Genomic DNA, 20,882 nt, shown 5'->3' with positions numbered 1-20,882 from the left:
GGAGGAGGAGGAACGGGATTTTAGCTGCCAAATTCCGGCTCTGACCGCTGCCAGCTGCGTGCTGTTGCCTCACTCGGAGCTGCTGGTAGCATCTTGTGAAACCAGCGCTGTCGGAAAGTGCCTCTACAGCCCTTTGCGCTGGGTGTTGAGATCACAGCGTTAACATCAAGCTTATTTGCTCCCTTGTTAACCTTAGCCTTTTTAAGAGAGTCCGTGAAAGATTTCAGAGTGTGTTCTGTCTGTGCTCATTGACTTTCTCTGATCTACCTATTGGTGTGAGAGCGTTCCTACCCTTTGTTTTCAGTCTTGTTCTTTGGTCGTTGTCAAGTTGTGCTGCCATCAAAAATAAAGGTGTAACATTCTGTACCCATTACTTGATCTAAGTTTAAATGTTAATAGCAAGACTGTTCTTTGGGGACTAAATAACTGCTGTCCTATTTGTTTACTCGTCAGCATTCACGTGTTCGCTTATACCCAATACACCATGTGATATTTGCCACTGCCAACCTTGTATATAATACGATAAGCAGGAATGTGATTCTCGTCTTTCCTTCCTAGAAGGAGTGGTACGGAGCTAACATCCAAACACATCTAGGGTGGTGCTTTAAGAAAACTGACAAATAGCTGCCAGGATGTTTCTCCGATTACTGTCAGATGTCCGGTGGCGGGCAGCTAACCCAAGATGGAGAAGAATGACGTGCTCCCGGCGAAGTACCTCAAGTACAGCAGAACCTCATCCAATTTCCTTGCCAGCGCAGGCGCAGGTTGTCATCTGTGGTGGTGGAATCRTGGGCACATCAGTGGCATATCACCTTTCCAAGCTGGGTTGGAAGGATATAGTCTTACTTGAGCAGGGCAGGTAAGGATTAAGGTTTTCTTGTAACAAAGATAGACAGAAAGTGCATGCATCATTGCAGCATCTACTGTAATGTGTTATTTTTACCTATTATCTGGTATTGGAGCCATGGAATAGGCTTATACTGAACATTAGTAATGAGACTTACTACTTCTTCGCATGTGCAGGGCAGACCTGCAAGGTGAAGGATATCCCTTGTGTGATGACGCCGTAAAGCTTGCTTCTAAAAAGTCCTGTCACTCTCCTTCCCATCCCCTCCACCATATGCGACAAGAGGTCACAAACTAGAAAGACCTGAAATCTGAGCTTTCGCATTCACACTAAGCTTCTACTGAACCAGTATTATGATCTTGCTAATTTCTCAGCTGACTCCTAAATGAAGAGACTCAGAGTATAAGGTATTTTCATTTACTAAACCTTCCTCTGCAAACTCCTAGCCATGAATGTTGAAGGTGCTTGCATGTAGGTGTGGGAAATAACGGAGCAGGCAAAGTTACTTGCATTTTTTTATGTATGCATATGTTTGGAGGAGGTTTGGGTTTACATTCAGGCCTGCCTGCAGCGATCTGAGCTGTAAGAGAACAGCTTACATGCTTTTGCCTACAAGAAACATACTGGCATTAGGAATAGCCTGAGAGAGATATGACTAAAGTTTGTCTGTGTTTTACTCACAGGTGGTGAGTATGCAAAAAATAAAAACAAACGCATGCAGCTTGCAGAGGAACATTTTAACAAAATACTTGCAGTGAAATTAGAAGACCTAAAAATCTGTATACACCATCCAGCCTCCAGCGACCTTCCCTGTAACTGGGCTGGAATAGGTAAATGAAGTGTTACACCACTAGCAAGACTTCAAAGAGATTGTGGGAGATGTGGAGGTGATACCACAGAAATGACCTAACCRTAGCCCTGTAAACTGGTTAAAGGCTTTGGTTATCTGGAGTTTGTCTACTACAGGGATTTAGAGCCTCTCGGTAAAACGGTTAAATCCGTTATAGTCTGGCTGAATTCAAGGTAGAAAAAGACTTTGTATGCTCTTTGGCAAGTTGGATCTGAAGCCTGTGCYAGAGTACACCGATCCGGTTTGAAGTTTACTGTGCAGCCTTGCCTAGATTTCTGCTTCAGAAGTGGGTTCTTGGTGCTTTCATTAAGGAGTCCGGGGACTTTGGCACGAGACAGTGCTAAAACTTGCATTTGGGAATTTGAAGAGGTGTTTATCACAGCAGCTTCCAACACCCTAAACACTTGCTGGACGGAGAATTGTTACCTTCTAGCTCAGAGCTTCCCACCTGATGCTGTTTTCAAGAATAATTAGCTATGACTTCTTGACTTTGCATTGCTGGGAAGCAGGGAGTGTCAAGGTCTTCACAGCTGCAAAGAGAGGAAATTGGGAAGCCTTCTCTGAGACCTTGTAAGCAGTGTCTTTCCGAGTGAAATCAGCTGCTAGGCTTCATTTGTAAGGGAATGTAATCCTTACTAGTTTAGGTTGGGATACGAAGACCCCATTAAGGATCTTCGCAGAATGACATGCTGCACAAGCTCGGTCTATGTGCATGCTCAAGGGAAAAGAAAAATGTTGCGTTAACAAAAACCTTAGCATTAAATTATGGTGAGCGTAGTTAGCCATGCTTCAGCTGTTTCTGTTGTGACTGACTAAGGACATAGCAAACTGATTCTTGTGCTGAATTTCTGTAAGAATATGGAGGTGCTAGGCCAAAAGTAATCTTGTCAAAGGCTTGCCTGGCAAAGGGAAAAGTGCAGGATTGCTTTAGCAACGGGAAAGATGGCTTGGAAGTATCGTGGAAGCAGGCTGAGAAAGAGCTATGTTTAAATCTAATTGTCTTGTCTTCACCTGTCTCTGCTGCAGAGAGTTTTTAGTAGGTCTTCTATCTTTACAGTAGCCCTTCACCAAATAGTTAGATAGACGATCGTTCAAGGGCAGTTTAATAAGGGAAAAGAAGCAGGTGTACCTATCTCCTGGTACTTGCTGCACAGTAGGAGGGCCAGCAGAGATGTAAGACACAAGAAACCCAAGTTTACTTCCACCCAAGGGAAGTCCCACTTTGGAAGAAGAAACAATCAGGTAGGCAGGTAGGCTTGAGCGTATGATTAAAACTTTGTAAAGTGCTTTCTTTATAAAATTACAGAAGTGAGCTACACCAAAAGCATTCTAGAGGTTGTGTCTATCCCCGCATCATCCAACTTAGAGTTTTTAAGTTTCTCGCATGTGACAGACCTGTCCTGAGAGGCAAAGCTGATTAAACTAGTTAAGCTGTGGCATCATTTGACTGTACATACTGGTATTTAGCTTGCAGTATGGGCAAACGTGGGAATACCCTTTTTCCTTCTTTTAGTTACTTCGTTTTACTGGTAGGTGCTTGGATATTTGTGCTTAATTTGRCATTCTTTGTTTATTGATCTCCTTTGTGTTGTGTGAATTCGGTATTACCACACTCTGCAGTTAGGGGAGACTGAGAAAGGGATAGGCCAAGCCTTGAAGACTGATCATTAAGTGCATGTTAATCAATATACTAACACGTTTTTAATGTAAAGTTAGCACCAAGCGTTAAGTCACACTTTAGACAAGCCTAAGCAATTTTTAACAGCTTTGTAAAAGGCTCAGCTGCCGTCTTAGAATCTAGGTGTCCTGGGTTTCAGCTTACTTATATGTGCTGCTCTCCTGGTGGTGTTACCTAATGGTCCCGACTAGTTTCAGCTGACACCTTATTGTGTAAAAGAAGTAATGAGATAGTACTGTTCTGGTTGAACTGGATGACAGAAGAATGTTTTCCACCAGATGAATTAAAATAGTGTCAAAAAGAGGGAGAAAACGGGTGCCTTCACTTTTTTTCCAAAGGAACTTTGATTATGCTGAGTATGATATGCACTTTTGTTCCAGACCCATGATTCTTTACATATTTTGTGTAGCTTGCTTGTAATAATTTTCTTTCAAGCTGAGGGTGGAGTTTATTAGTGTGTTAAACTCTTACCACCTTAATTTGATCTCCGAAGAGTTTGTCTGTATGCTAGCAGTTCTAGCTGATGCAGTTTATGTGATGCTACGCTGTTGTCCGTAGCACCTCTCGTGCAGCTTGGCTTTTGTGCTTTGTGTTAGTCCATGGCACAAGGGGATGCTTCACCGCTAACGCAAAGTCTCTCTTGCTGTATCTCGAAAGGAGTTAAAGTTTTGTTGCCATAGTAGACAGATATCTGAAATTTGCTACAGACAATTACTTTTCAACTTGTTGATTCTCAGAGGGGCTTATCTATGTACTCCTGGCCATGAATTTCCATCTCTGGATTAAGTAGGAGCAGTTACAGGGTTTCACGCTTCTGCGGTAGACTCCCAGACAGATTGTCACGCTTTGGATTTTAACAGGAGAGCTTTTGCAGTTTGCTCCTGCACAGTAGTCTGTGCTGTTCAGTGCAATGGGATGCTCACGTAACCGAATCAGGAGATCTGTGCTAGCCCCAGGATCACAGTGTCTTGCTTGTAACGGTGTGCTGCTGTGGGTCTGCATCTGCACTGTGCAAACGCCCTAGCTTAGGTTAGTACACGGGAGATGTGTCCACAGCAAAAGACGAAGCTATGGGAGAGCTACTTTTATCTGTAACAAAGGAAAAGACAGTTTCTTTCCCATATACAGCTAAAACTGAGCTTGTTATCAGGAACGCTTGAAAGAATTCACCTTTGTCTGGGAGTGCAAGTGTCTGATTATGGTATCTACAGCTAATGGTGTATTGCAAAGGGAGAAGATGCTTGATGTACACAGGTTAACATCACACGTTTGAGATCTGAAGCCGTCATTACCAGCATCCGTGAATTTAGTTTTATGCTGCTTTTATTTCCATATACAGTGCAGCAGACCCTGATTGCTAAGAAGCAAATCTGTGATGGTTTGTGTAAGCTCCTGCCGCCTGAGAACAACGCTCTCTGCTTCATGGACAGCTTTTGGTCGGATATGTTTGGGGGAGAGGTTGTTGTTTGGCTTGTGCTGTCAGTAGAGCTGCTGGAGCAGCACCCTTGGGGGGGGTTGTTTGCTTCCCTGCGTGTCAGCCGGAGCCGGATGAGGCCTTCTTTGCAACTTCTCTTGCAGATTGGCTGCTGGGACGACTCGATTTTGCGCTGGCATCGTGAGCACAGCCAGGCCAGTGTCCATAGAGCTCAAGATGGCAGACTATTCCAACAAGCTGTATCAGCAGCTGGAACAAGAGACAGGAATAAAAACAGGTACCAGAAGTGTAATCTTGGAGTAATTGAGGAATCTTTGGGAAATTCAGCCAAAGTGCTAATACTGAAACACTAATGTAATTTTACAGTGTCTTGGAGTTGGTGGTTCCTGTTCCAAAATGATATACTTAGAGTGAATCAGATGCCAAGGAATGTTGCTAATGGGATCAGAAGAATGGGAGGAAGGGTATCAGATGCTCAAGCTGAAGGCAGATCACTTGCAAACCGTCGTCATTTCTTTTCTGTTGTTTGTAACTTGGACAAATGTAGATGAATTTTTTCAAGGAGACTAAAAAGTGTATTGCAGAGACTAGAGCAAATGACCCAGTTTCTGCACCAGTTCACTTCTCAAAAAACCAAAAGGGTTAACAAAAGCGCTAAACATAGGCAAAACAAGATGTTTTACCTTAGTCTCACTCCTGGAAACATCAAGGAAACATTGTGTTGAAGTCCTCCCTCTCTCTCTGGCCAAAATGCTGAGCCATGCACCTGATGTGGAGAACTTCAGCACTGATAGTTTCCTCGTTACAGGGACTTGTGATATGTGTCAAACTCACCACAGGTTAATAACTGTGCCTGTAATTAAGGCTATAGCATAATCTATTGCAGCTGGTGGAGCTGCCACAAAATGTCATGCTTTTAGTGGTTAAGGTTTTCTTCTGATTGAGTAGTTAATAGATGATGTTTTCTCTTTTTGCCAGTAACCTCTCTTCTCTTTTAATTGGTAGCGCATGCGCAGTTTAATTATCTTTATAAACACAAACAAATTGAGGGCAGTGGAGGGCTAGAACATAAGTCAAAATTAAATTGCCGTATTGAAATGTCGACTAAAGCTGGTTTTGATTACTAGTTGATAAGTGAACGCAGGGATCTGGGTTTTCCTGGCTCCCGCGTAATGGAAGCAATGGGTCTAAAGCAATTGGTCTGAGATTAAAAGAATTCGAAGATCCTGTCCAAATCTGACTTGACTTTGGTCATTGTCATAGGGTACATGAAGACAGGCTCTATTTCACTGGCTCAGACTCAGGATCGACTAATCTCTCTGAAACGCATTGCTTCATCGCTGAAGTACGTATAAGCAGGAAACAAAACCGGTCTCGACTTTGCACCAGCTCTCCTGCAGGACTAGTGACGGCATTTTTCTTGTGTTTTGTGGCAGTGTGATGGGAATACCTTGCGAAATTATCACCCCGAAGCAAGTGGCACAGCTCCACCCGCTTATCAACATCCATGACCTTGTGGGGGCCATGTACGTGCCAGGAGATGCACTCGTGTCATCTGCCGATGTGAGTCTGGCTCTGGCAACTGCTGCCTCGCGGAACGGTATGAGTTTTTTTTTAATCTATAGATTGCTCTCCTGCACGATAGGTGTCTTGTTTCCAGAAAAGACTATAATTTTCTGCATGAGGATGCCATCAGTTTTGGGGCTGTAACTGGGCATTGAAGGCCAAAACTTGGTTATTTCTGTAAGGTTCATATTCTTTAAAACCCATTTTTTTTCCCTTGAACAAAAGTCAGGCTGAATTTTTTTTTCCCCCCCCACATTCTGAATCTTTAGGGATCTGCTTTGATGGCTCACGCACCAGTTTGCTGTACTCGTTGCTTACATATTTCTTTGAATAAACACATGCTGTTTTGTCATAAATACAATCCTTACTAGGACCCTAGTCAAGACTGCACATCAGAAGAGTTTAGTTATCTACAAAGCAAAAGGCACCACTCTCTTGCTGAATATTTCATTGAGCCCATATGCTTTCAGTGGGTTTGGAAGCAAAGTGGTAAATGCTATTTGAGCAACACTTTGGCACGTTTGGAGAGGCTTAAAAGCGGAGCAAAGCATAGATTTGGTGGCAGGGATGAGGCTCATTAAGCATGAAAATCCGTCAGATTGGAAGAAGCTACCTAGGAGGAAGTTGGGTAGAGTCATTAGTGGAGACAGAATGACTATACTGTATATGCTTATTTTCTGCATAGGAACTCAGGCCAAAAAACAGTTGTTTTTCATGCTCTTAAAGTGCTGCTCAGTTTATGTGCTATTTGTTGGGCTTTGGAAGTTGTTTGTTTTTTTATGACTTGATGTCCTTCTGAGAGAGGAATAAATATTTAGAGGCTAAATGTTACAAAGCTTTTTGTGTCAGCAAGTAACGGCCTCTTTTAGTACTGCTTTTTTCTGAATACTGTTAAATGATTTTTTCACAAAATGACTGACTTCCCACAAAACAACAAGCAGTCTGGCCATCTGAAGCTTCAGACTTTGAGGCATAAAGGAATTATAATTGAAGGAAGTCTATAGTTTAGAGATCTTTTTCTCATGTTTTTGATACTGGGGCGTATTTATCACCCAGATTGTCGCGTGGGAAAGAATACCATGACTCTTCACAATCTAAGCCTTTCAGTTCTGCACGTACAAGTTGCATGTGAACTGTTTTACAAATGACAGGGTTTCACTTAGGAATTTTCGAGTCAAGCATAAAAATTTTGCCTTAAAGAGAAAAGAAGCTTTTAAATTGGGTCTAATGTTAGCAGCTTGACACTTTGGAACAAAAGCTGGTGGTACTCTGACTTTCTTATGTCCTCTCAGGTGTCCAGATTCACGAACGGACGAGCGTCAGTCATGTCTTGGTCCAGAAGGGTCGTGTGACCGGAGTTGAGACTGACAGAGGACAGATTTCATGCCAGTACTTTGTCAACTGTGCTGGCCAGGTTGGATTATTAAATTTTTTCTTTCTTTTTTTCCCTTTGGTTTAGATTTTTTCTGTATTATTAAAGGAGATCTTTCAGGGAACTCCAGAAAAAAATAATAAAGCCACTTTCTTTCCGTCAGACCAGGCAGACCACTTCACAGGCCAACGCTGTTTGCTCCACAGAACAGAAAAATGTCCATTTTTAGATCAGACTACCAAAAGGACAATAGTCGTCCTCCCACATGACTGCGTGCGTGCTGCAGCCTCAAGTAATTCTTGGAGTAGCAACAGACAGTTTTAGTATTGTCTCTTTTCCTCTCTCTGAAAAAGCTTTGCTCTAATTAGCAGAGCCGAGTTATTGCTGCATAGGTATTGGATTCTAAAAACTTTTCTTTTACTAAAAAAGGAAAGCACTTTCTTCAGGGATTTTTGGTTTTTTTTTTTTTTGTTTTTTTTTTTGTTTTTTTTTTTACTGTTCATGCTTTGTCTTGGTTTATTGAAGTACATCAAAGCCATGTCATTCAGCTTCTTAGAACAGCAGGGGTGTGGAGGAGGAAAGCAAGCGTTTGCCGTTTGCTTGGCATCACCGAGTGGATGTTGACCTGCTGAGGAGCACCCTGCTGTTCGGCGGAGCAGCTCTGCCTCTGTGCCCTCTCTTGGGAGGGACACACCCTTCTGCCATGAAGGATTTTGCTTTGGCCCATAGTGAGACAGTTCAATCTCTCCCTATCCTTCATCCCGCTGCAGAAAGCTACGTTTTGAGTTTTGGGGTTTTTTTAAGTACTGTTGCTTTTCTACTGTGAAAATACATCTGACAATTGCTGTTTCTCAGCTTGCAACTGGCTGTCTGGTTAACATGGGGTCCTAGCGGTGCCTAAATCCTGTCTATTTATGCTTTTAGAGGCTGAGGGTAGTATTGACGTTGGTGTATAAAYCTTATTTTGCTTTTGTATTGTAAGCTGATAATTCCTAGTCTTGAGTCAGGGCCCCACTTTTCTAGATGTTATATGAAGAACAGAAAAACAATTTTTGTCCCAAACAGTTCAAATTCTAAGAAAGCATCAAAAATCTTCTTCTGTTTAAGGTTTAAGGGACTGAACCATATCTGATTTGGTCTTTTATGAAAACGAAACCACAGAGGTGATCTGTTTACTTGCTTGCTTTCTGCCTTTTTAAATTGGGGTTAGTTTTCTTCTTTTGTGTTCTAACATGCTTTTTTTTTTCTTTTTCTTTTTCTTTCAGTGGGCCTATGAGCTGGGCCTCTCTGGGGAGGAACAAGTCAGCATCCCAGTCCATGCCTGTGAACACTTCTACCTCCTGACTTATCCTTTGAAGGAACCTCTAGCAAGCAGCATACCAAGTAAGGATTCTTGAGCTCTATTTCCCTTTTCTTGGTGAATTATATCTGCCTTTCCAAGGTGAGGTAGGTGTAATATGACAAAAAAACCTAACTAAGGGCTATCAGTTCTCAGCTCAGTTGGGATTGTGAAGTACATTCCAGCTGACTTGCTCTTAGTGTCCTCTTTCAGTGGTAGGAAGAATCTCTCTCCTTATTCTTGGGAAAACTTTTACTGCAGGAATTGAGATTTTTCAAAATTTGTCAGTTTAGGGAGGAGAAGGACCTTAACTCTAGCTTGGCAAGCTGGTGTGTTTGAGACTTGGATTGTTGCTTTTGTGGGCTGGAGAGAGGGTGCTAGCCTTGCCACTATGTTTTCCTTTCAGGCTGCTGTCCCCAAATGGCCCATCTATTCCTTTCTTCCAACTGAAGCTAAGGCTTTGCAATGGCATTTACATGTCTATGAGCTGTAGGGGCAACCAAAGCACTTGAGGTAATTGCTCCTCCTCCCCCTCCATGTTCTGGCTTTTGGCTCTCTCAAAGAAAAGCCCTTGTGCCTGAAAACTGTGATTGGGAAGTGGAAAGCTTTCTTATTCACTCTCAGTCTTTAGCAAGAGCTTCTGCTTCTGGCGAGTAATGTTTATGCTCTCCAGGGAATTCAGCTCTCTGACCAGAGGCCCTGAGTGCTTTACTTTACTTGATTGTGTAATTTAAAAAGATATATATTCCCAGCTTTTCTGTATGTGGAAAAACTACAATGGAACATGTCAGGTGGAATTTCATAAATGCTTCAAGTTGACACTACCACTGAAAGAAGCCATCCTGACCTGACTGCTTTTCCTCATGCCAGTGCTGTCCACTTTCTTCATGCTGGCATCCCTGCAGCAGACTAGATCAGTGACTCATGCCCATTAAAATTAGCTGTTCTTAATAAAAGAAGAAAAAGACAGGGAGGACAGACTTCTGTTGGTGGTAGGTCTAGTCTTGGGTGCAGTTCCAGTGGAGCTAAGCCAGTATAATAGCTTCTTGGTGCCAGATAGGTTATGACTACCTTTTGTGTCCTCCTGCTCACATTGTCCTGCTGACTTTGGTGCTCTTTAGATTCAGTTCTGTTTACTGTGCTGCCCAAAAGTTAACATGCATGGTTATGAGGGGAGTTAATGCTGGTTTATTAATCTAAGCTGGCTCACCAAAGGGTCACGTGAAAACCAGAACTGTCATGAAAGTGTGGGGTTGGGGCACTGAGACTGTCCCTTCTCATGGCAGTGGGCCGCTAGTTTGGCCCAGCCTATCACCAGACCTCAACGCAGTGTTTGTGGAACTGTGGTCTGAGGTATTTACGCCTTCTCTCAATTCCCTTCCCACGTCTTTTCTTTCCTCTGCAGCTATTGTAGACCCAGATGGCAGGATCTACATACGCAGCTGGCAAGGTGGCATCCTCTCGGGAGGCTTTGAGAAAAACCCCAAACCTCTCTTCACAGAGGGACGGAACCAGCTGGAGATTCAGAACCTCCAGGAAGATTGGGATCATTTTGGTATGTCAGAGGGAAAAGACCAGCAGCGATGAAACATGTGGCTTCAGCAGAAGGCAGAGTTAGCAACAAGGCAGGCTGTTGTAGACCAGCTAGCATGTGTGTCTGCCTTTATCTGAAAGGTGTGCGAAAGATGAATGTTCTCTCAAATTCATTCATCTCCATTTGTCAGTAATCTGTGTAAAACCCCTTTACCAAGGACTACACCAACATCTGTGTGGCATTTAAAAACACCCGCTCACCTTCAGCATATATTCATTTCCTCTAGTGCAGTGAAGTACTACATAAACCTTCCAACATTGTTCTTCCATCGCATTTGATTTTTGACTGTCAGTGCCGCCTGCAACTCCTCTTGTGACCCTGTCGACGAGCGCTGGTGACCTGCCAGGTAGCCATGGCATTTTGTTTCTGCAGCTCTCTTCAGCAGTGACTGCCAAGTGTGTTTCCATGGGTGGAAGTTTTTTTGTGGACAGAACTTCATGTTGTTGCTTCCCAGACTTCATCCCACCATTGACAATATGGTGGTTTGTTATATTCCAAATTTTCTGTCTTTTTCTTCGCATATTATTTGATTCTGTTTTTATATTCTGTATGTACTTTTAAGTGGAGGGCCCTTTCTGTGGGAAAGAACGTAGTGTGGTCTTTTTTTTTTTCCTCTCTTATTACTCATAAGCTCATGTGTGCTGTCTCATCATTACTTCAAATTTGCCTTTTATTTCAAGTCAGAGATCTTTGGTTCCCTTGTGACTGCCCACAACTTGGYCTGTGACTCTAAGCACAAATAGACTTTCACTGAGCTCTTTCTGCATCCTTCCAGCTCCTCCCCAGTTCAAATTGATTTATCTTATTTTTCTGTCTGACGGATACCTTATTGATACCATAAACAGCTTAAACTCCGGGGTGATGGGGCAGAGCCAGAATGGGGTGCACTTTTGTGCTGGAATATGCTGAAAGTTTTTAGATTTATAGATGACTACAGGCTTGCTTGAAGATACAGTTTCACTAATGAACTGCTTGAGCTCTGCACCCAGTTTCTCCCTTTTGGTTTTCTAGATATCGCTGAAATGAAACGGCACCGCTCACTGGCACCCACAAATTGCCTAAGTTTTGGAAGCAACTGCATGCTCTCTTCCACCATTACCCTTTTATAAGTTCAAACATACTGGCATGCTGAGCAAAGTCATAGCTTATTCAGCAAGTATTTGATCCTGTTCTAGGGCTACAGTTCCTGTGGTTTGAGCTCTTGTATTACTACTTCGATCTCCTTTGGTTGGAACACCTTTTGGTTTTAAAATAGCCTGCACAGTTGTTTAAACATTGAGCTGGATGTAAGGACAGATTTAACACTGACCCCTCTTTTTATCAATAAGGAAAAAATAATGCATAACTTCAGGCTCTCGCTCTAGAATTGTATCCATGAGAGAGGGAAGAAAAATATCAGGTCAGAAAGACTATTTCTGTTTGTAACTTCTTAGTTGTGTGAAATCTGATTATTTTAGTGCTTGTATGTAAAGCAGAGGAGCATTATTAGTGCTGAATCCCAAGGGCTTCTGTCTAGAGTACTGTGCAGAGGTACTTCTGAACAAGAAAAACAAAGTAGATAGCTTATCCCCTTATTAATGCTCTCAGATATCAGACTGTGAAGAATTGCAGAAGGACCTTTCAAGCGTGACTGAGTGATAAAGTGGCAAGGAAATTCAATGAGGATAAATATGAAGTGACGCATGTGTGTGTTGGGGGGTGGGAACGATCTTATCTTCGCCGTACAAAATGATGGGCTTTGAGCTGACCTTGGGGTTATTTTAGCTCCCCTCTAAGCTGAAGGTAAGTGGAGGTTGGTAGAATATGTCGGACAAGTGTCATAGATTTGCCTGCCCTTATTCTTCCCTAGGCTTCTATTTATGATGTCTGTTCCCCTTGCTTTCCCTTACAAAATTAAGCACCCTCTTCCACTGTTGAAAACAATACCAGGCTAGATTAACTCATAGTCTGAATCAGTAAAGCTGTTTTTGTGATATGCTGTGTGATCCATTTTGAGTAGTTTGATTAGGTCTGCTCATCTTCTAGTACAATTCAGCTGCTACACCGTTTATCCTGTGAAGTATTGAAACATGGAAGCCGTTTCCATCCGTTCAGCTAATAGCATGCCCTCTTTGTCATGGTTTGTGTAGGCTGTTTTGTGTCCGGCTTGAAGATGAAGGTGAAATAGCTGAAATGCTTCAATGCTGAAGGCGGTGACTTTCTGTCTTTTCTGTTTGTCTTGGGTGCTAGAGCCGCTTCTGAGTGCCCTTCTGCGCAGGATGCCAGGTTTGGAGGCTCTGCAGATCATGCAGTTAGTGAACTGCCCAGAAACCTTCACGCCAGATATGCGGTGCATCATGGGAGAGTCGCCCACTGTGCAGGGCTACTTCGTTCTGGCTGGAATGAACTCAGCTGGTATCTCATACGGTGGGGGAGCAGGCAAGTAAGTGGTTTAGCACTATTATATGTATAAGTAAGGTTTTAATGAAGAAAAGAGGCTGCTCAGATGATCCTTCTGTATAGACTGTTCTGATCAGTATTTGAGACCTTTTCTCTGCTATGCAAAGACGACTTTTTTTGTTTCCCACTCGAGTGAAGGAGGGGGATGGTTGCCATAGTCTGATTATGTTCTCCTGTGCGTGTTCCAAATCTGTGTTGGACTTTTCTCCTATCCTGTACACCTCTCTTTAGGAACCACCTTTCAGTGATCAGCAGCCTGCTGGACACTGAAGAAGCTTCTTGTAGAGTTAACTGGTTCCATTTTTTATCTACTGGAAAGAGATAAAAGCTTAGCACAACCCATATTCCCTCATCTTCTGTACTTCCTGATCTCCTTTAGTTTTTAATTTGGCCAAAGCCCTTAGAGCATTCAAGTTGACACTACAGTTAATTTCTCTGAAAACAGTGAATCTGATGCCAATGAAACACTGCATATGCCATGCGAGGTGCTGCCAATATAGTTAAAGACTGCCAGTGAGCTAAGGATGTCATCATTTCCCAGGAAAATCCAATTCCTGTGTTAATGCAAATACTTCGACAGGCATAGAACTGCCATCCAGCAACAAAGTGGCTTGCAAAATGGTCATGCCTTCCTCTGACCATCATTTGGTTTCGGCAACCCAGCATCCATTCTGTCATACAGTCTTCTTAACAAGCTACTCATTTTTCATGGGAGATCTCAGTATGTGTTTGATTCCTCTAGTTTCTGTCCATTGTCTAATAGTTTAACTCACCAGGGAAGGAAATCATCGTTTTTCTTTCTCATAACAAAATACGGAGAATCTTTGCAGTGAGGTTCTCTAAGAATTTGAATCACTTTTGAAGGTAAAATGGTACTTGTCCATGTGTTGCTGCAGCCTCAAGATAAGCAGCTTAGCTTGCTAATGTAACTTTTAATGACCAGTTTCAAACCCCTTTGTTTTTCTGTTTACTGGCTGTGAACAGATCCTTCTGCTCTGCTTTGGTCTGAGCTGCCTTTGTCCTTTAGCTCTGGAGCATGCCTTCCTCCTTCACTGCTAGAAGTGTAGCTAGACATAACTTGGCTGGTACCTCGTGCTGAAATGAATGCTGTCACTGATGGTTTGTGGCTGAGCCTACACCAGGTACTGAAAAATGACAAAGCAGTCGGCCTCCTAACTCCAACTTAAACGTACTCGGCGCTCCCTTTTGTAGCGTAGCCTGAGGACTTGACAACGTGGCAGCCAGGCTACATGTCCAGTCTCTGGCTTCATTTACCATGTGTCCTTAACTTCCTGCTTCCCTGTGTGTTTCATCTTAATGGGAGATTAGTAATTTGGATATCTGGTGGATGGGTTTTATAAAAGGGAAATCTTCCGGATTCTACTAGTGTTTAGAAAATCGTGTTAGTTGTGTTCTCTCCCTACTGCAAGAAATTCTTTTATCCAAATTGCCTTGCTTCTGGGCTTCAAAACTAGACTCTTGCTCGTAAGACATTGACTAATATCTCAGTCTTTCTTTACTTCAACCAGGTACCTGGCAGAGTGGATGGTAAATGGTTATCCATCAGAAAACGTCTGGCCTCTGGATTTGAAACGTTTTGGTACTCTTCAGAGTAGCCGCACGTTCCTCCGTCACCGTGTGATGGAAGTAATGCGTAAGTGAGGTCTCTGTATTCAGCAGTACTTGCTGCACTGTCTCCCCTCTGACAGCCTTCGTCTTTCTGAGAACCATTTTCCTTTCTCTTGGCCTCCCTTGTGGCAATGCAGCCTGTTCCCAGGAGAAAGGGAAAGGACGGTCTTGATGTGTTAGCAGCATTCTTATTAACCTTTAATCTTAAAGAGGTGCTGTTGGTACAGTGCTTTTTTCTATTTATGTGCTTTGCCTTTGGTACGGGGCACAGTTGTTTTGGACTCCAGCCTAATAAAACTGTATCAAGATCTTAACTGGGAATATTATGCTGTCTCAAGCATCCTTATACTTTGTACATCACAACAATGTGGAAATACTGTTGTGTCTAACTTAGCAATATGTAATCCAGTTATCTTAAATCATTCAGTTAGTCTTGGTAGACACATTCTGCTTTCTCATATCAGTTTGTGATACGTATCTTGCAAGACAGATTTTAGATGTCATTGTCCCTGTCTAAAGCCAAACTTAGTTTCTTCCTGTTTGATTATCTTTCCTAAGATAATCTGGACACTTCTTTCTGAGCTTCTGTTAGAAGGTATGAAATACACCCTGAGTAGCAAAACGAGAACAGCTACTTGAACACAAAGTCTAAACAGTAAAAGTGTGTTCAGGTGAAAGCAGAGAAGTTGGGTTAAAGCTCTTAGACCAGATATATCCAGGAAACAAAACAATCTTATGCTTTGACCTTCCTCCCTAAAAAATCACTTTGTACTCCTCTTGGCATTGTTCTGCAGTTGCTTTTCAGTAAATCTTGATTCTGATGACTACAGAATCTCTAGCTTTTACAAAGTAAGTACTGTGTTCAGTTTTGGTGTTACGTTCCCATACTAATCCATACTTCCCTTTACCCACTTTTTCAGGAGTACCAATCCAATACCAAATAATGATAATAAAATAATTAGTTATGAGGCAAAAACAGTAGAAGTATTCAATCTCGTCTCATCAGCTACCTCATCTTCAATCTTAAGTAGTTTTTGACCTAAGGAGATCCAAATACAATCTTAACATTTATAAAGAAGTATTCAAGTATCCTTGAATTTTACTCCCTAGTAGTAACCAGGGAGGATGTTAAATGTTTATCAGTGTAACTTTTTTTTCTAAATAAGAATATTATATATTAGGTGAAAAGGTGTAGGAGCCATTTGGAAAAGGTTAGAATTAGAAAGAGCTGAGCTGCCAATATTTAAAGAAGCTGAATTAGATGGTCCTTGTAGCAGTGGGCTGTCTGCCATAGTGTTGGTATTGTCAGAATGATCAGAGGCTGCTACAGTATGCTGTCAGTGAAGAACCAGGAATAATTAATGCTAGTCAGCATGGTTTCATGGGGGAAAAAAGAGTTTTGTTAAGTTATCTTGACAGTATTGTCATGAGACCAGAAGTATTTGTCAAATGTAATTGTTCTGTGCACATATTATTACTCTGATCTTGAATAGCTATAAATGAATCAAAACAGATTTGCTGATTTCCAAAAATAAAAGAGGAAAGTCGGAATTGTTTTGAGGGAATTTCATTGATGGTTCAGATATTAGTAAACTTCTTTATAGGTATCTGGAAGAAAATTTTAGATAAAAATAATCACTTTACCTAATAATGAATCTTTGTGACCATTGCAGCTCTCATTTGTGATCTGAAAGTTCCCCGTTGGGACTTCCAGACTGGCAGGCAGCTGCGCACTTCACCGTTATATGACCGTCTGGATGCACAGGGAGCTAGATGGATGGAGAAACATGGATTTGAGAGAGTCAAATATTTTGTCCCCCCTGGGAAAGGTGAGATCATGTTTTCCTCTGCCTAGTGCATCCATATTGGTCTGTGTGAGCTCTTAGTTCATTAAGTTTATGAATTGTCCCTTTGATTCTTCTTTACATTAGATCTGCTGGATTTGGATCAGAGCAAAACCTTTTACAAACCAGATTGGTTTGATATTGTGGGTTCAGAAGTGAAGTGCTGTAAGGAAGCAGTTTGTGTCATTGACATGTCATCTTTTACTAAGTTTGAAATAAGCGTAAGTACCTAGGAAGTGACAAAGCATCAGCCTCGTAAAGGCGGCCTTTTGTTTGCTATCAGCTGCTTTCCTAAAATGCTGTATGTCCTATTGAGGATAGATGGAGGAAGCCAAGCTGTATGACCAAATCCAGGTTGTACCACAATATTTAGCTTAGATTGGGTTTTTTTTGTCTGTCTAGGACTTATAGAAATACCAGCTCAGTCTAAAAAAAGAATTAGACTGACATTTCGGAAAGCTTTGACACTCCGTCACCATTGTATCCTATTAAGCTTGAGCCATCGGTGTCACAGTCATTTTGAACTGAAAGAGTCTGGGCCAAAATTTTGGTGCCATCTTAAACTGCCCAAGTGAATTTATATTGCTGAGACAGCTTGTCTGACTTTCCCTTTGGATTCATGTAGTCCACAGGAGACCAGGCACTGGAGAGTCTGCAGTATCTCTTCTCAAATGACCTGGATGTGCCGGTTGGGCATGTTGTGCATACAGGCATGCTTAACGAGAAAGGGGGTTATGAGAATGACTGCAGCATAGCTCGACTGAACAAACGCAGGTAGGTGTGCGCACAGCGTCTTTATCTGCCCCTCGTCCTTTTGATGTTAGGGCCTCTAAGAGCCTCTTGAGGAAGATCATTAGCTTATTTTTTCCCCCTGTAGTAATCTTTTGCTTTCAAGAAAAGTGTTGATTCTTTACCTGCACTCCTAATTCAGTAACCCCAGTGAGAGAGGGAGCCCCTGAATTTACCATTATTGGGAAAAATGCACCTTTTTCTGGTACTACAGATAAAACATAGATTTCTACAAAATTGTAGGCCTTCAAATGTTTCTCAATTGAAAAGGCAAATTGTTTTCAGTCATTAGTGTTTACTAATGTATGTAATCATTTAATATGCAAAGAAAATGTTTGCTTATTGGCTCCTGGGCAATATTCTCATTGGATTTCCATGCTGAAGGTGCTTCTTTTTGATTATTTCAACTTGCATTACAGGGTGGTTACTCTGATTCTCAGCTCTGCAGACTCTCATGGTTCTTGTTTGTGCTCTCTAACATGATCGCATGACCTAATCATTAGACTCACTGTTTTGGGCTCTCTTGGCAATTTAATAAAAGTCTACTCATTTTAAAAACTTTTTCATAGTCCAGCTTAGTGTTGGTTTTATTTCTCTAGCCCATTTTCTATGCATGTTTTCACTATGTTGGTGTGAAAGCATTCTCCTTTGCAGCTCTTACTGTTAGAAACAGGTTTTCTTTCTCTTCCTCTTCTGTCTATATTCATGTATTGCTTAAAAGTATCATCCTACTCAGTGTGAAACTCTCAGCTTTCCCCCTTGTTAATCACTTTTGGAGATGTATTGTTTGTGTCAATAATATGTTGTAGCTCACAGTTTATATGAAAGATACTGTAGAGACTTGTACTACAAATAACTGTCATTTTCACATAACAAATATAGTTCTGTTTTGGGAAGCTGTTAATCATAGTCACTATTGTGTATGAAAAGATTTTTGCTGAAACAAGAAATTGTTTTGAGAATTAAGCTCTGTTTTGACTGTTAGAGTAGCCAGAGCCTCTGGTCTTGAAGAGCTGCAAATACTTTTGCAAAATGCTTATGACTTTTGGGACGCCCTTGGCTCTTCAGAACTGCCTGCAGTCCATTCCTAGTACTTCTGTTCCCTTTTTGTCACCAGACTATTACTGATGCTTGAAGATTGGGGTTTGCTGTCATGGCCTGCGATGACGTTGGTCCAGAGGGCCTTTGGTCATGGTCATAACAAACCAGCTTTTTTTGGTCTCACGTTAGCTTGGAAGTTGCTGAATGGCTCCAGTAGTTCATTGGTAAAGAATGAAATGAATCATCTTGTGGCTGTCTGTTCATAGTTTCTGGGTTTCAATTTTTCTATTACAGCTTCTTCATGATTTCCCCTACTGACCAGCAAGTCCATTGCTGGGCCTGGTTGAAGAATCGCTTGCCCAGCAACAGCAGCCTAACCATGGAAGATGTGACCTGGAAATACACGGGTAAGAAATCACCAAAAGTGGGCCTCGTTATGCAGCCTGAAATAGCAAATGATGCTTTGTGCTGCATGCCAGTTAATTGTTTAATGTGTCTACGGTGGTGCTTGAGTCTCTTTTCCAAACAATTGGATGAAGACAGCAATTCAGACTCTTCCTCCTAGAAAGCACAAACTGTAAGACAGCTTTTCTTTCCTGCAGACTGTCAGAAGAGTCTAACCGAACCCCATGACTCTTTCCTTCATTCCTAAATGTAAGCATACCTATTATTTCAGTAAACGGCATGAGCTACACAGCTTCCCAAGGAGCAATAGAAATTGGGGCAAGAATATATGCAAGTCAGAGACTAGGTAAGACCTCTCTACTCTCATCCTGACACCCCTACCTTCCTCTTTCTAGCTCTCAATCTGATCGGCCCTCGTGCTGTGGATGTCTTGTCAGAGTTGTCATATGCCCCGATAACTCCAGAACACTTTCCTTCTCTCTTCTGCAAGGTGAGTAATTGTGCTTCTTTTCTCCTCACCCTGTTAGGTTTTATGAAGCATGGGTGGGAGAAGGGAAAGCATTCTGTTTTGGGTAGTCAGAGGTGAATTTAAAAACATACATATTTACTGCAGTTAACTGAGCTAAATTGGTAATGCGCTCACTGGGCTCACTTGCTTAACTACTTCTCTTTAGATTCTACTTGCTGAGCATACAGGTGAATACAAAGTTGTTTTAAGTATTCTACGCGCAGTAGGCTTGGTGCTGTTTGATGTCTTGGCACGTTGCATGTAATCAGTTATGAAGTTATCAGTCAGAGAGGCAGCTGGGATCAGTGACTATGGAGTCATTGTCTCCTGTTATGTCAAAAGGCTAAGCAGATATCTATTCAACCTCTGTCTTGTCTTAAGAATACAAGCCTTTGTCCTGGCCTAGTTCAAAGGCTTACTGCTGAGTGTCGTGAAGTGATTATGAAGTCTGAATAATGTGGTATCACTGTTTGTATTCTTAGATTTAAATTCTTTGCATGTAGGCCAGTGGTAAACTACAGTGAGGAAGGGGAAAGGGCTGGTCAGTGTGGTTTGTGTGATGGATTGTGCTTCTTCTGGATCTCTGTGCTGTGTTCCAGTTTGGATGTTTTCACCCCCTCTGATTCTGCAGGAGATGAGCGTGGGCTATGCTAATGGAATCCGCGTGATGAGTATCACTCACACAGGAGAGCCTGGATTCATGCTCTATATCCCTATAGAGGTAAGAGTGCGCTGTAGCTGTAGCTACTTAAGGCAGTTCCGTACGTGCATAATGAGTAACACTTTCAAAGTTGACTCAGGGTAATGAAATGTCTCGTTTTACAAGGGGAGAAGTCACGCAGGAGGGTTTCCATGTTCTGTACAGCATTCTGACTGGCCAGACCTCTTGTGCTGCAGAGGCAGGACATCAGTGGTGGTGTGTTAGATGCTGTCTCTCTTTCCTGGTGTTTGTCTGCAGCCCTGTGTTTTACCCTTCCCTCACAGTACGCCCTTCATGTGTACAATGAGGTGATGAACATGGGACAGAAGTATGGGATTCGGAATGCCGGTTATTATGCGCTCCGCAGCCTTCGCATCGAGAAGTTCTTTGCGTTCTGGGGCCAGGATCTGGATGCCTTCACCACTCCCATGGAGTGTGGACGTGAGTTCCAGGTCAAGCTGGAAAAGGTATGGTGGAAACCTGACACTAACTCCTGCAGTGGGGTCTGCCAGTGCAGAAGGGGGGTGGGCAGGAGAGCAGGACTACTACAGTGAAAGATTGCCATCTAAGGGGGTATATCTCTTTTGTGAAGGAGCTATGTGAAGTACTTAACTACTTTATAAAGATGCTAGAAATAGCAAAAACATTGTCTTCCTGCTTCTTGTGCCACTTCTGCAGCACACGTTTCCGTGCTGTGTAACATGTTCTGTGTTGCTGATGTGCAGAAAGCTCGGCAGAGTGGAGAGTGCTGTTCAGCTTGTAAGTGCTCAGAGTTCCTGGTTCTTCCAGCTGTTTCCCCAATTTGATGGAGCAAAAGCCAGCTTGTGCACCAAGTGGCATTTGATG

At 42.3% G+C, this 20,882-nt stretch overlaps 1 protein-coding gene across 9 annotated transcripts in view; it reads left to right on the top strand.

Annotated features, from left to right (window-relative positions):
• PDPR (pyruvate dehydrogenase phosphatase regulatory subunit) overlaps nt 1-20,882 on the top strand; it is a 34,996-nt gene that overhangs the window by 435 nt on the left and 13,679 nt on the right. For 5 of the 9 annotated variants that reach the window (XR_003257201.1, XR_003257203.1, XR_003257200.1 and 2 more), the window contains exons 2-17: nt 559-859; nt 4,954-5,087; nt 6,074-6,155; nt 6,247-6,410; nt 7,669-7,790; nt 9,014-9,131; nt 10,493-10,642; nt 12,911-13,103; nt 14,650-14,774; nt 16,423-16,578; nt 16,681-16,814; nt 17,219-17,367; nt 18,718-18,830; nt 19,224-19,318; nt 19,968-20,057; nt 20,321-20,503. Coding sequence is in view for 1 of the 9 variants with exons in the window: in XM_026088587.1 (XP_025944372.1) it covers nt 633-859; nt 4,954-5,087; nt 6,074-6,155; nt 6,247-6,410; nt 7,669-7,790; nt 9,014-9,131; nt 10,493-10,642; nt 12,911-13,103; nt 14,650-14,774; nt 16,423-16,578; nt 16,681-16,814; nt 17,219-17,367; nt 18,718-18,830; nt 19,224-19,318; nt 19,968-20,057; nt 20,321-20,503 (2,235 nt within the window). In the remaining 8 variants the exon portion in view is untranslated. Of the gene's footprint in view, nt 1-558; nt 860-4,953; nt 5,088-6,073; nt 6,156-6,246; nt 6,411-7,668; nt 7,791-9,013; nt 9,132-10,492; nt 10,643-10,920; nt 11,028-12,910; nt 14,263-14,649; nt 14,775-16,422; nt 16,579-16,680; nt 16,815-17,218; nt 17,368-18,717; nt 18,831-19,223; nt 19,319-19,967; nt 20,058-20,320; nt 20,504-20,882 lie in introns of those variants that run through there. The other 4 variants (XR_003257202.1, XR_003257205.1, XR_003257207.1 and 1 more) reach the window with 4 other exon arrangements.

The sequence above is a fragment of the Apteryx rowi genome, unplaced genomic scaffold (assembly GCF_003343035.1).
Source record: "Apteryx rowi isolate R43461 unplaced genomic scaffold, aptRow1 scaffold_776, whole genome shotgun sequence".
NCBI classification, from domain to species: domain Eukaryota; kingdom Metazoa; phylum Chordata; class Aves; order Apterygiformes; family Apterygidae; genus Apteryx; species Apteryx rowi.
Note: the sequence above shows the minus strand (reverse complement) of the source record. Positions and strands in the feature narration are given on the sequence as shown.